Genomic DNA, 13,749 nt, shown 5'->3' with positions numbered 1-13,749 from the left:
TAAGAAAATATCACCCGTATAAATATGTATTTTTATATAGTTGGGTTATATTTATTTAATCCCTGTAACCTTTTCAATTGTGCTATCTCATATCTCTGGTTTATATTACATTAATATACTGTTTTTTACACTAGATAAGATAATAGATTGTTGCTCACCAACTGAGCCTGTAAATGACTGCAACTTTTGATAAAGTACATCATTTAAGTTCAGTTCTCTAATATTACTGTAATAATGAAAGAACTCTAAAAATGCTACAGAAATGAAGAATTTTACTACACAACTCTCTAGAATAAGTACATTAAAAAAACCAAATGGTCCCTGGAATCCTGTGCGTTGTTGATAAATAAAGCAGGCACTCATGATCATTAGGAGCATCCATACCTCATTTTTAATATTTTTCCAACCTATACTTTTATAGGCAATTTGTCTAGTATAGCCATCCATGTAATGACCAAGTGCTTCTGCTTAGCACTTCAATGGTTGCATGCGCATGAGTTTGATACGGTGAAAGTTAAATCCGACTCACAAATTCCAATATTTGGTATTTGTCAATGAACACTTTCCAAGAGTTTACTATTGAAAATTTTAATTGATGACTGTTTAATCCCATGGAGTCATTTAAAGACGTAAAATTTTCATTTGAGAGATGACTTACAAATTGAGTGGTTTATTTCTCAGTAAAAACCACCGGTTTTAACATATACTGTCAGGAGGAGTGGTTCACTATCTCTCCTTAATTTCTTTTAAATATTATGCATGCAAATTTGCTCTAATAAAATACATTTTTTAAGTTTATAAAAAAAAAATTATTTATCCATCTATCTCTCTCTTTTATAAAAAATATATATATATATATATATAGATAATGCCAGACTTGTTTGGATTTAAACACAGCATCCTTCATCGTTTGAGTTCCTGAAATAAATACATAAATTCCAGCTTACTATTTATTATATTGTGTAGGTTGAAAAAATCCTTGTAAATTTTTTGATTTGAGAGGGTTATTTCCGTCATTTGAACTCCTCCCCGTCCAAAAGGCCACTGCTTTTTTGCTTCCAGCGAACAGAGACTCCTTGTGTTCTTCGATTCATGGTTATTGATTCCTCCAACCGGGCATCAACGCTCCGGTGCCTGCTCAAATCCATGTTCTTCGGCGCGCTTCATGGATCCCTCTCTGAGTGAATACGATCCATCAGTCGAAGAGCATGAGTGGGGTAGATCTCTCTTTCCCTTTCTGTTTTCTGGTCTTGATGTTTGTTTTTTGTTTTTTGTTTTTTTTTTTCTTTTCTGGTGAATTTTTATTTATATTCCTGACTTGAGATCCATGATTTATTTGGTTCTGATGATGAAAGTTGCGATCTTTTTCTTTATAGTATATGATCTAATGTATGCTTGGAGGTGAGGTGATCAAGTTTTGTCTTTATGAATCTGATTGTTGTTGATTTGATCTATTAATGCCAAAGCTTGTAAATTGTTTTGATGTTCTTGTTTCAATTCGAAATCAAGTTGCTATCCATGTTGTTCTGTTTTGAGATGATGATGATGATGTTGATGTATCTCCTGCTTTGATTGTTATTGTTGAATTCCTTCCTTCCTTTCAATTGATATTATTTGTGGATAGAGTAGAAAATCAAAAGTATTTTTATGATGTCTTATATCAATGATAGTGGATGTGGAATGATGAACATTGCATGGGAAAGCAATATATGATGGTAGATGCTTGTAATCATTAACCAATGAATACAATAACATCACTGATATCACCAGTTGAAGTTTCTTTGATTTCAATAGTCCATACCATTTGTAGTTGATGGACAGTGAAAATATGTTTTGAAGCTGAGAGTATTGATGATAAGGTCGGCGATGCATTAGGATGTGCAAATCAATATGTGACTACTAAAGCAATCTTACTATGGTGGTCATGTAATGACTTAATTGATATGAGAACCAAAAGTGAATTGCTAGTTTAAAAACAAAAATTTCTAGGAAATGGTTTCTGTCAGACTAGCAAGCTCCCATTTTTTTGTATAGTTTTGTTGCAGCTAAAGATAGGAATAAATTTTGTAATATTATGTTGATTATAGAATGATTAAGCAAGTCTTGCATTAATCACAATACATCACTAAACTTGTCGTTTATGAGATATGGTGTATGTTGCTTTATGGTTTTGAATTAAGCTTACATGTTAATGACACTAAATCACGGAATGCGCCATTTTCATTTTGTTTTATGTTTAAACGTGGAATGCATCATTCGTTTTTGTTTTATGTTTAATGTTTCAGACAGTGATGATTTTGTGATTCCAAATCTGTCCGTTGGAGAGCCTGACCTTGTTAGTCAAAATGCTCCTGAAGTATCAGATCCTCAAACTCCATCCAAGGTAAGTATTGAAGATGTGTCTCTTGTTAATTCTCAAAGCCTTCACTAAAGACTGTTGTGTGTAATAAAGACATAGCATTTTTGCTTCATATAAATCAGTTTCCTGTGTAATAAGAGATGATGTGTATAGGTTTGCAAGCAGGTTATCAAACGGGAAGAGAAGATATATTTGGGACCTCATGGTGCGCCGCCTTCTCAAACCAAGCAACAGGAGCCGATTGCTGGTGGCCATAAGCAGAGGTTCAAGCAAAAGCTGAAGGAAGCCGATAGGAGGTTTGGTGGTACAGGGCGCGAGAACAAGGTAGAGAGCTTACGGGAGCTTGTTGGAAGCAAGGTAAGCAACACCAACATGTGGAAGGGCTCTCATCGTGATTGGTTGGATCCTCATTGCCATGAGTCTGAGTTTGATAAGCATACCCATTGACAATCCCAGTCTCCCATACTTGGAAGGCATAGCAGTGAATTGCTATAACTGTAAGGAGATGCATAATCATCATCTGTCATCCCTACGACAAAGAAATCTGGATATTAGTTTTTGTTGGTGTTGGATTATATCCATCTTTGGTGAACTTCTTAATCAATCAATATATGGTATCTTAGTCACATTGGTGATTGTGGTCTGATCATATTAGAATTCATTGAAATTGAAATGATACTTCACCATTTTACTTTGTCATTGCAGAGCACATCACAACAAGAACAGATGACAAAGAGATGCTCAAGTATGGCATCTGTTACAATTGTGGTAAGATGTACAGAGAATTTAAAGAAAGCAGATCTATATATCCAACAGTGATTTTCTGGGGTCCTTCTTCACCTGACAGGCACCTTGATCCAGCCATTAGCAAAAGCTATTGCAAGGATGACAAAAGGAGTTGACATGCCAAAAATGATGATGTATGGCAATGGTGTATTCATGGGGTTCTCTCCTTCCCTCTCCCCTGCTGTTTGCCAGTACCTACATAATTAAACAACATTATCCATCCATCTCTTATTTCATTGCAGGTGTATATATATATATATATATATATTGCATATAAAAGCTTATGCTTACTGTTCTGGTTCTTCTTCTCTAGTGATGAACTTCTTCTTTTGGCCACTCTTGACTTCTCCTTCACCTCCACCTACATAATATAAGAATTACAATTAACCATATATATATATATATATATATATAAAAGATAAGAACTGATTTAATTTGTAGCATCTTCTTGCCTAGTTTTGCTTGAACTTTGGCTGGTTTGTTGTGAACTTTTGGCAAGAAATGGTGGGATGAGTAAAAGAAAGGAGAAAGTTTAGATGTGAAGTTTGTAGCACCACCACCAACAATGGAGGTGGGAAGGTGGAGTGATGCCTTAGCCACCATCTTACCTGTTTGTGAGAGGGAGTCTATTATCCATCACACATCTCATATCTTATACTTAAGAGTTTTGGATAGAGGACTCCTCTTCTTTTGGCCCCACTTCATGAATTCTCTCTGGTTCAGCAGCATTGGTTGGACTAGAACAAAACAGGAATTAAAAGATAAGGTCTCACCATGTTTGTAAGATAAATTTTAATAATTGCTGTTATATAAAAAATGAGTAAATTTTTAATATTTTAAGTACACACACTACAACATTTGATGAGTGATTCAGAAGCAACTAATGCAATCAGTATATTGTTGAAATATGTGAACAAGATAAGTAATAAAAATAAATAAAGTCTTTATTTGAGAGCATCATGTCTTTTAATTTGTTGAAACCAAATATTCTAAACAAGCCAATAAACAAGTGGGCAATAAGGAGGTACATAGGCTTGGTTTGGCAAGAGATTTTGGTCAGACACTTGCATCAATGTTCTCTTGCTTTGCAATCTATAATACCATTATAATCAGCTATTTTGTCTAAAGTCTGGACCATTCTTATTAATGTCTCATCAAAATAGAAGTACTGATTGTTACTTGTGTTTATGGCAAACAAAGATACAAAATTAGGTGGTGTGGTTCCACAAATAAAATGTTTATCAAATGTTCCCATAGCATCTTCAAACACTGCTTGAATAGCTATATATTTTTTTACCATTGACAATGAATAGAAGCAAATGAATTATCTTTTTCTATTACTACTTTTCTGTACAAACTAAAGTGCTTGTCTTTTAAGCTTTTATTAATACAAAAGCATGGCAATTAAAAGTGTTCACATAGAACAAATAAGCTAAAAGTTTCATGAAAGAGAGATCATTAAACAAAGCAACTAGATTAGGTACCCTTTCCTCCACCACTTGATATTGAAATGTAGAAAAAAGATTCCCTTCAAATATTTTGGTCATCATCTATCTTACAGCAGCTTTCTCTAATGTCATCAGTTTGTTTAGCATGAAAACCACACATCCTTGTCTACTTTCTCTCTCATATAACTCCATGATATATATATATATATATATATATATATCACAAAAAATGCATGACTTTGTAGCTTTAATTAGAATATTAATTTAGATATAATAAAATATTTCTTAATTTTATTTTACTATGAGTTAAGAAAGTTAAAAAGTGAAAAGAGAATTAATTAAGAAGTAATCAGTTTAGCAGTAAAGTAAAAGGTCATGATCAGCATGTCCTTTTAAACGAACTTGAAAAGGAAATTAATTTCTAATCTTGAAAAATCCCTTCATTCTTTGCCGACAATTCAGTAAAAAGTTTTATAATAAAGCTTTTCGATTCCTTTTCTTGTTTTTTCAAACTGATTAGATAATAGTCATCATGTGTATACAAAATGGACGTACACCTTCATTAATTAATTCCTCAAATATATATAAATATAGATATAAAGAAACTTAACCATGTTCACAATGAGTAAACTAGAAGAATGATACTGTTGACTTGTTCTCTAGCTCACTCACTCCCTCCCTATCTTTTTTAAACTAATAAATATAACTTTAACTACTTAAAGTAAAATGATAATAGAATAAAAATTAAAGTTGGTGGAGGAGGTTGAAGCTTGGAGAAGAATAAATGTAAAGTTACATATAAATATAAATATATATATATATATATATATATATATATTTAGATAGATGTAGTTTTGGTACTTAATTATGTACTCATTTTTATTCTTTGGGGGTTAATGCATATGCATTATATGCACTCTCTCTTAGTCATTTCCTTGACATTGTTGGGTGGGAGATGAAGATGAAGGGCATGCCCATGCATTGGTGACTCAGCCAGCTGCTGAAGCTGCATCCGTCTGGCTAGTTAATTAAGTGACGTGAACGATTAATTCACTTGGACCACTTGTCATCATCTTATTGGCTGAATGTGACCAAATGCTTCAATAATAAGGGGTGAGAGAAACAGAGAGAGAAGTGTCCTCCTTCCATTTTTCCCCCTCTTTTCCTCTCAACCATCTTTCATCTCCTTTAGTACTTGGATCTCACCATCCTCCTCCTAGCTCCTCCTCTTTCATTTCACAACAAAGAACAAGATCAAGATCAAGAACAAGAAGAAGAAATGTCAGTGAAGGTAAGATGATTAAATATTAAATCTTCTCAATTCTTATTTGCAAGTTAATTCTTTAATACATATATTCAAATCTAAGTATGCTGGTCTGTTGAATTATATACAAATATATTCTCTTGCATTTTCTTTCTTTTATTTGTTGAACACTAACTAATATATATATATATATATATATATATATATAGATCTTTTATTCTTTCATCTTTTCATATATACATATATATATATATATATATATATATATATATAGATCAATAGATAGATCTTTTATTCCTTGGTCTTTTTTGACAAGTAGAAAAATTTATTGTCATTTTCATTAATCCCAAACGCACACTAGCTGCATGTGTGTGGCCTCCGTTCGTCCACTGATCCAAAAGCAAGTTAATTGAATCCAGCCATTCAACTTTTCCACAGTTCTCCACATTGATACTCAAAGTGGATCTCAGTTGCTGCCAGTGCAACAGAAAGATCAAAAAACTCTTATGCAAGATTCAAGGTATACATATACATATACATATACATATACATATACATAAACACACACAATTAACATACACAAATATTTCTTTTATTTAAAAAAAAAATCATTTACTTATTATATATCTATCTTTGGTGCATGGATGATGGATGTTGAGACCGGGAGAACATCAGATTGATAGCTTATGATGACAAGAACAACACAGTGACCATTTCCGGCCCTTTTGATCCTCACTACCTCAAAAGAAAGCTCTACTGCAAAGCTTGCAAAATCATCAAAGACATCCAAATCCCTCCTCCTCCTCCTCCTCCTCCTGAAAAAAAACCCGACCCACCACCACCTGAGAAAAAACCCGACCCACCTGCTGAAAAAAAACCCGACCCACCACCCGAGAAAAAACCGGATCCGCCACCAGAGAAAAAACCCGATCCACCACCCGAGAAAAAACCCGACCCACCCCCAGAGAAAAAACCCGACCCACCACCGGAGAAAAAACCCGAGAAAAAACCCGAACCACCCAAGTCTGTGTGGCCACCGGGACCGGTTTGCTGCAATCAACCATGCTACGTGGGAATGTTCGGAGGCTTGAAGTGTGCCTCGTGTGGCATGGTGTACACCTGGACCAATCAAGGCCCGCCACCTGTCATGGTATATAATCAGCCACCGGTCCCACGTCCTTACTATTACGATGGCTATAGCTATGGCTATGGTCATGGCTGCGCCTGTGGTTGTGGCCAACCTAAGACCTGCCAGTTCATCTGCGAAGATAACTCATCCCAATGCACTATCATGTGATCAATCCTACGGCTCTTGTTCCATCTCTTTCTATTAAATAAAGCTCGGTACCGTGTATTTCACAGCATATATAAATATATGTATGTGTCTAAAGATAAAGAATGAATCGTATAATTTGGATTTTGTATGTGTTTTCTATTTGAATAGATGCCTCATGCTAAGTTGATTAAGAAGCTAGCTAGGATTGGGACTTGTTACCAAATTGTGAGCTGGTTTAATTGACCCATGATTATTTAATGTGGCTCCACCACCTTGTCTCATCTGTTGTGATTCCCTTTATATTCATAGTAATAAAAACAAAAGAAGCTTGAAACATAGATTAATTTTATAATCAGAAGAAAATATAAGAACATTAAGGATGGCATAAAAAATAAAGTTAGGACTTGACAATGGATTGTTCTCTCTCTCTCTCTCTTCCAATTGAGTTTGTACAAGTTTTTCAAATTCTAGAACATGCGTGTGTATATATATATATATATAAATATCTTCCTCATCAGTGAATGAAGTTTGTAGTTTTTGTAATGATATATATATATAGTTATAGAGGATATTTCAAATCAAAAACTTAAATTCTACGAAGGACATGATAGTAATCATGTTAACTTTTTGGGCGGCTGCATGCTCTTTATGCTGTTGTTAATTTTCTTGGATGTTCATCATCTTAATTACTTCTTTCTGATTCTTTGGGCTTTGTTGCTTATTAACTGGAATATTATATTTAATAATCTAGAAATTAAAGAACATAACTTTTAGTTCCGAAAATTTGAGCTGATATTCAAGCAGAATATTATAATTAGTTTCACCATTACAAAGAAGGGGATTCCTCAAGATCATATATTAATCTTATACTTGAATTTCCTGATGATTATTTATGCCCTATATCCACTTTTCCTTGTAGTTTCTTGCTAGAGAGAAAACATATATATACACTAAATTTTCATCATCTAACCTTTCAGTTTAAATATATAAAGTCTAGGTAAGGTTCTAATATTTTCAAACTTCTTCACTTTAACTAGATGTGGCCGAAGATGCTGCTGATGATATATACTTAAGGATGAAGTTGTTAAATTAGTGGTTTAACTATCAACTTTTTCAAAAGAGGAAAAAAAAATGAAGTTGGCAAGGTTAGAGAAGTAATTGAGCATTCATGAGTTTCTTGCACTTTGGAATCTATTTCTTCAGAACATGGGAAAAAATCACAGAATCCTTCTTTGTTGAGATAGACTCCACAAGTGATACTCTTTTGGCATCATTTTTCTTTTCAAGATGGTCCTTGTCATCTTAAGGATATATTGTTTTATTTTTTCCTTTCTGCAACTTTTTTTTGTTGCATGTGATCTCAGAACTATATCAAAGAATATATGTTAACAAATTCCATATGGCATTGATCATAAATTAAAGCATGAATTGAATTAATTTAATGGATTTGATCAGTACTTGTCCAAGCACCTTGATCAATTCATAGATCTTTGATTTCACATCTACAATGTAGTCCTTCTCAAACAAGAGTACTTTCAAACTTCTTAAATGCTTTAAAATTAAGCCTCGGACCACAAACATCAACTTAAATTAACACAACAAGTGGAGTTGTGGATCTGATCAAGTGGATTGGTTCATGCCAAAGCTCTTTTTTGAGTGCTAGCCAGCCAGCCAGCAAGCAAGCTTCACATGACTATTAATCGGTTATCAAGTGTTGGAATGCCTTTGATTACGTTCCTCCCAAATATCTAAAACTATGACGGAGATCTCTCACACAAGCCTTAACTTTAAACATAAAGTTTCATTTGTGAAATGAGAATAGAATAGGAATGTGGAATATCAATAAGAGTGTAGGAATAAGAATAAGAATGCAAACTGTATAGTGTTTGATTAATAGAATATTTTATTGAGAATTAAAAAAAAATCGAAGGATGAAATCTATTAAACAAAATTATTTTTTTTATTACCAGCACCAGTTTTGAGTCCCATGGCAGATCGGGCTTTCTACAGTAGAGTGTTCGACTGAGCTGCAAAGTGAGGCACGATTCGGTAGTGGAGCGGGCCTCCCATGTCTGTCGTCCTGGTTCCCAGACTGTCGCCTTTCTCAAAAATTATATCTTTAATCCACATAAATATAATAAGATATATTTAATGATAAACATTTTTTATTTATAGAATATTTGAATATTATTATTTAAACTAATTATTATAATTAAATATTCAAAGTAAATATGTCATTTTAATTATTATTAGTTTTAATTATTTTAATTAATATTTTTAATTTAATTAAATATTCATCAAAGGCAAAATTTTCATTTCACTTTAATTATTATAATTATACATATTAAACAATTTAAAGATTTACCAGGCAAACCGGCAAAAGTATTATTTCAAAAGTAAATATTATTCATTTCTCACCAAGTAGTGTCGTTTTCCTCAATTTTGGACAGAATAAACACTTTTCTTGAATACCACTATTTATTTTTTACATACTTTATTCTTATTCGCATAGTTCTGCATCTATACATGGATATAGATCATTGTTGAAAATAATTCTTATTAATTCCATCAATATCCATTACATTTATCTAAATATACCCAAAGCTTATTAATTTATTCTTCATATCAAGCAACCTCATTGAAGTAAAAATAACTTCTCTATCTCTAAACAAAGAAAAAAAATTATTTTGGTTGAATTTACAACTCAAAATATTACTTTTCATCTTGAAATATAATAAATATTTTGAAGGATTGTTTTTACAAAGACAATAAACGGCGTTAAAGATATGAATATGTATGGAAATGAATTAGTTACAATAGTTTAACGAACTCTTAAACTATGCACGAGTTGAAATGTGAGACAATAAAAATCTATCATATGCGTCACAAGATAATATGTCAAGGACCATAATCCAACAATAATAAATTTCATTGATATGAAATTTTAGAATAATAAAGAATACGCTCCCTCTGGAAGTGGTGTTTTTTAAAGAATTTTACACCCACCATCTTTTACTTCGAATAAGAACCTTGAATCTCCATTAATTTTTATATATTATGATCACCAAAGCATACGTACATCTATCCCTCATTAATTAATTAACTCTATGGTTTCTAGCACCATTGTCAGGGTACCACATGCTCATCTCTTCCTCCTAGCTTTGTTATGAGTCCAAAAACGCCAAACTTGGTGTTGAATAATGTGAAACTACAATTCACAAGGGATCTAGAAAAGAGACAATCAAAATGCAAAATAACTACAAAATAATTAATAGAGTATTTATTTTGGACCAAATAATTGCATCAATCTATAATGCTAATATCACCAATTAACAATTACAGATCGATTATTGTCTCACCAAAATAGCAAGACTTATTGTTACTAGCATTTATGACAAGCATGGTTATGACATTAGTGGTGTGGTTGTTCAATAAAGATATTTATCAAAGCTTCCTTGGCGGCTTCAACAACTTGTATAGCTAGACATTTATTTATAAATTTTACCATTGAGAATGAATAGAATTAAATTTATTATCTTTCACTTTCTCTCTCTCTTTTCCTAATCGAATTAAAGTGCTTATCATTTAAGATTTTATTAATACAAAACATGGCTAAAAGTGTTCACAAAGAACAAATAATTAGGTAGTAGTTTTTTGAAAGAAAATAATTAAACAAAGCAGTGTGATCTCCATCACTTGAAATTGAAGCAAAGAGAAAAGTTTCTCTTCAATTCTCGTCATCATCTTACATCTATCTGTGACGTCATGCATCATTGTCTTTAGCTTGAAAACCACACATCCATGATAACATGCATATTTTTCACCACACTTACTTTTTGCCTTTCCCCTTTCTATCTAATAACTATATGATCACAATTAATAGTGCATGAGGTAACATAAAGCTTTGCAACATTTTTATTAAGGTAAACTTAACAATATCTTACTTCTATTTTACAATGTGTTATAGTAATAAATTTAAAAGGTTAAAAAGAAGTGACATTAGCGTATTATCTACTTTAATCCCAACACAAAAAATAAAAAAGTGGCATTGAAAAGTAAAAAGTTGGCAACCAGCAGCCCCTCTTTAATGAACTTTTAAAAGAAAACTCTTCCTAAACCTTGAAAAGTCTTTCCTTGTTACTTCTTAGACGACAATTTAATTAATAGTTTAATGACCTTTGCTTTCTTTTCTTGCATTTAACAACTTATTAGATAGATCATCAGTATGCAAATGCACTTGTAACTTCAATAGCAATTCATTTTTCATTGTTATTAAACTAGAAGAATACTGTTGACTTGCACGCTCTCTCTCTCTCTCTCTCTCTTTAAACTAGCTAGCTAATAGAATGAAGAGGTGGTGGAGGAGATGGAAGCTAGAATAAGGATGAATATAATGTAACATATATGTATATATGTATATATATGTATATATATATGGTGTTGGTGTTTATGTACTTATTTTTAATCTTTGGGGTTGATGCTCTCTTAAGTTTTGTTTGATATTGTTGGGCGGGAGTTGAAGGGCATACTATATATTTAACTGACCTTGACGTACTATACTCTAGGTAATCTATTGAACTATATATCCCACTGGCTGAACGTACATCTTACTGAAAGCTTCAATAATAAGGGGACCGAAGGTGTGACATCGACAAGTGTCCTTCCTTTATCTTTCCTCTCCTTTTTCCTTTATATATACCTTCTCATCATCTCATCTTCTTCATAAGAACAAGATCAACAAGAAGAAGAAGAAGAAGACATGGCAGAGAAAGGGAAGGTAAGTGATTAATTAATTAAATCTTCTCAATTCTTCATATTTGCAACTTCTTAATTAAATTTTTATTGGATATTAATTAATTCCTCTCTTGCCTTAATTTTCTTCCTGTCTTATTTGGTGACTACTAATCTTTATATATATTGATCTTTTATTCCTTCCATATTTAATTTTTGAAAATTAGAAGTTGTTATTTTTCATTCCCATTGCATTAACTACGTACGTACAATATTCAACCTCTCTCCACAGTTCTCGACGTTGATACTCGAAGTTGATCTCAGTTGCTGCCAGTGCAACAGAAAGATCAAAAAACTCTTATGCAAGATCCAAGGTATATATATACATATACATATACATCATCAGAATTCAAAATTGTTTTTTTTTTATTTGAAGTTTTACTTAATATTTTTCATGCAATTGCATGCATAAATGAATCTTGAGACCGAGAAAACATCCGGCAGATCAGTTATGATGAGAAGAAGAACAAGGTTACAATCTCTGGTCCCTTTGATCCTCGCTGTCTCCAAAGAACACTCTACTGTAAAGCTTGCAAAATTATCAAAAATATCCACATCCCACCTCCTCCTCCTCCTCCTCCTCCTCCACCACCACCACCACCACCACCACCACCACCTCCTCCTCCTCCTCCTCCTCCTCCACCACCACCACCACCACCACCACCTCCTCCTCCACCACCACCACCACCACCTCCCCCCTCCTCCTCCTCCTCCTCCTCATCAGCCCGAACAGAAGTGTTTGTGCCCGCCGGCCAGACCGGATTGCTGCACTCGGCCATGCTACGTGGAGATGTATGGAGGGATGAAGTGTGCATCATGTGGGATGGTGTACACGTGGACCAAACACTGCCCGCCAACTGTCATTGTCTGTAATCAACCCTTTGTTCCACCACCTCACTATGGCTGTGGCTGTGGCTGTGGCTGTGGCTGTGGCTGTGGGCGTGGCCGTGGCCATGGCCGTGGCTGTGGTTGTGGTTGTGGCTGTGGCTGTGGAGAGCCTGAGACCTTCCACTATGACTACGAGGAAAACACATCCGAATGCACCATCATGTGATCAATCTGACGGCTCTTATTCCATCTCTTCATCTGTATTAATTGTGTAACTTTGTGTTAGTGCATTTGAAAGCATCTATTTTATTTTATTATATATATACGCATGAAGACAAAGAATGAAGCACTCAGGCACTAGTAATTAGGATTTACTAGTAATTAATTAGGATTTTGTACGTGTTTTCTATTTAAATAAATGCCTCATGCCATTTGATTTTTTTTTTTATGCTTTTTTTTTTTAAATAAACATTGATAAAAAAGATCAAAGATGAAAAATATAATCTTGACTTGACAATGGAGACTTCTCTAATTGATTTTGTAGAAGCCGTATTATGCTTCATAGTTCTGCAAATTCCAGCAAAGTTATAGGTCAAACATACATTTAAAATATATATATTTTAGTAAAATAGATAAATCATAATTTTATTGTAAAAAAGTATGACACTTAAAATATTCTGCGAATGATATAAAGATAATCAAATCACCTTTTGAGTTTTTGCTTTTGCTTTTTTTCTTTGTTTTTTTTATTAAAAAATATTAAAAAAAAAAAAGGCTATACAGTGTTTTCGATTAAAACTGAAATTAAACAATTACAAAGATAAACCTTAATCCATAACTCTAAGGGATAATTAAATACTAAAAACAATCTCATCAGACGGACCAACTTGAAGGTACTAATTAAACATTTCATTAACCATATGATCAGGTCCATTCCTCTAAAAGCAGAAATAAGTCGATCGGGTGAATTTCTGTCATGTTTTGCAAGTGTATCAGT

General features: G+C 33.2%; 3 protein-coding genes across 5 annotated transcripts; 2 read left to right on the top strand and 1 right to left on the bottom strand.

Annotated features, from left to right (window-relative positions):
• Positions 1-1,008: 1,008 nt before the first annotated feature.
• Positions 1,009-3,204, top strand: LOC120276766. Of its 3 annotated transcripts, none has more exons than XM_039283459.1 (4): positions 1,009-1,217; positions 2,286-2,383; positions 2,525-2,716; positions 3,065-3,204. In XM_039283459.1, exons 1-4 carry the CDS (start codon positions 1,166-1,168, stop codon positions 3,176-3,178), a joined length of 456 nt encoding a protein of 151 aa, XP_039139393.1. In that variant the 5' UTR covers positions 1,009-1,165; the 3' UTR covers positions 3,179-3,204. The 3 variants fall into 3 exon arrangements, with proteins under 3 accessions (XP_039139393.1, XP_039139392.1, XP_039139394.1); XM_039283458.1 differs by having other exon boundaries at positions 1,012-1,217; positions 2,513-2,716; XM_039283460.1 differs by lacking the exon at positions 3,065-3,204 and having other exon boundaries at positions 1,015-1,217; positions 2,513-2,985.
• Positions 3,021-13,157, bottom strand: LOC120277836 (MAP7 domain-containing protein 2-like). The gene is made up of 5 exons (XM_039284672.1): positions 12,548-13,157; positions 12,135-12,191; positions 3,598-3,781; positions 3,437-3,506; positions 3,021-3,340 (listed from the first exon to the last, which is right to left on the bottom strand). Exons 1-5 carry the CDS (start codon positions 12,740-12,742, stop codon positions 3,196-3,198), a joined length of 651 nt encoding a protein of 216 aa, XP_039140606.1. The 5' UTR covers positions 12,743-13,157; the 3' UTR covers positions 3,021-3,195.
• Positions 5,588-7,414, top strand: LOC120276765 (protein PYRICULARIA ORYZAE RESISTANCE 21-like). Its single transcript, XM_039283457.1, has 3 exons — positions 5,588-5,884; positions 6,296-6,377; positions 6,517-7,414. The coding sequence occupies exons 1-3, from the start codon at positions 5,873-5,875 to the stop codon at positions 7,152-7,154; spliced, it is 732 nt and encodes a 243-aa protein (XP_039139391.1). The 5' UTR covers positions 5,588-5,872; the 3' UTR covers positions 7,155-7,414.
• Positions 13,158-13,749: the final 592 nt, after the last annotated feature.

Source organism: Dioscorea cayenensis, chromosome 15, assembly GCF_009730915.1.
Source record: "Dioscorea cayenensis subsp. rotundata cultivar TDr96_F1 chromosome 15, TDr96_F1_v2_PseudoChromosome.rev07_lg8_w22 25.fasta, whole genome shotgun sequence".
Taxonomy (NCBI): domain Eukaryota; kingdom Viridiplantae; phylum Streptophyta; class Magnoliopsida; order Dioscoreales; family Dioscoreaceae; genus Dioscorea; species Dioscorea cayenensis.
This window is presented reverse-complemented; position numbering and strand designations above follow the sequence as displayed.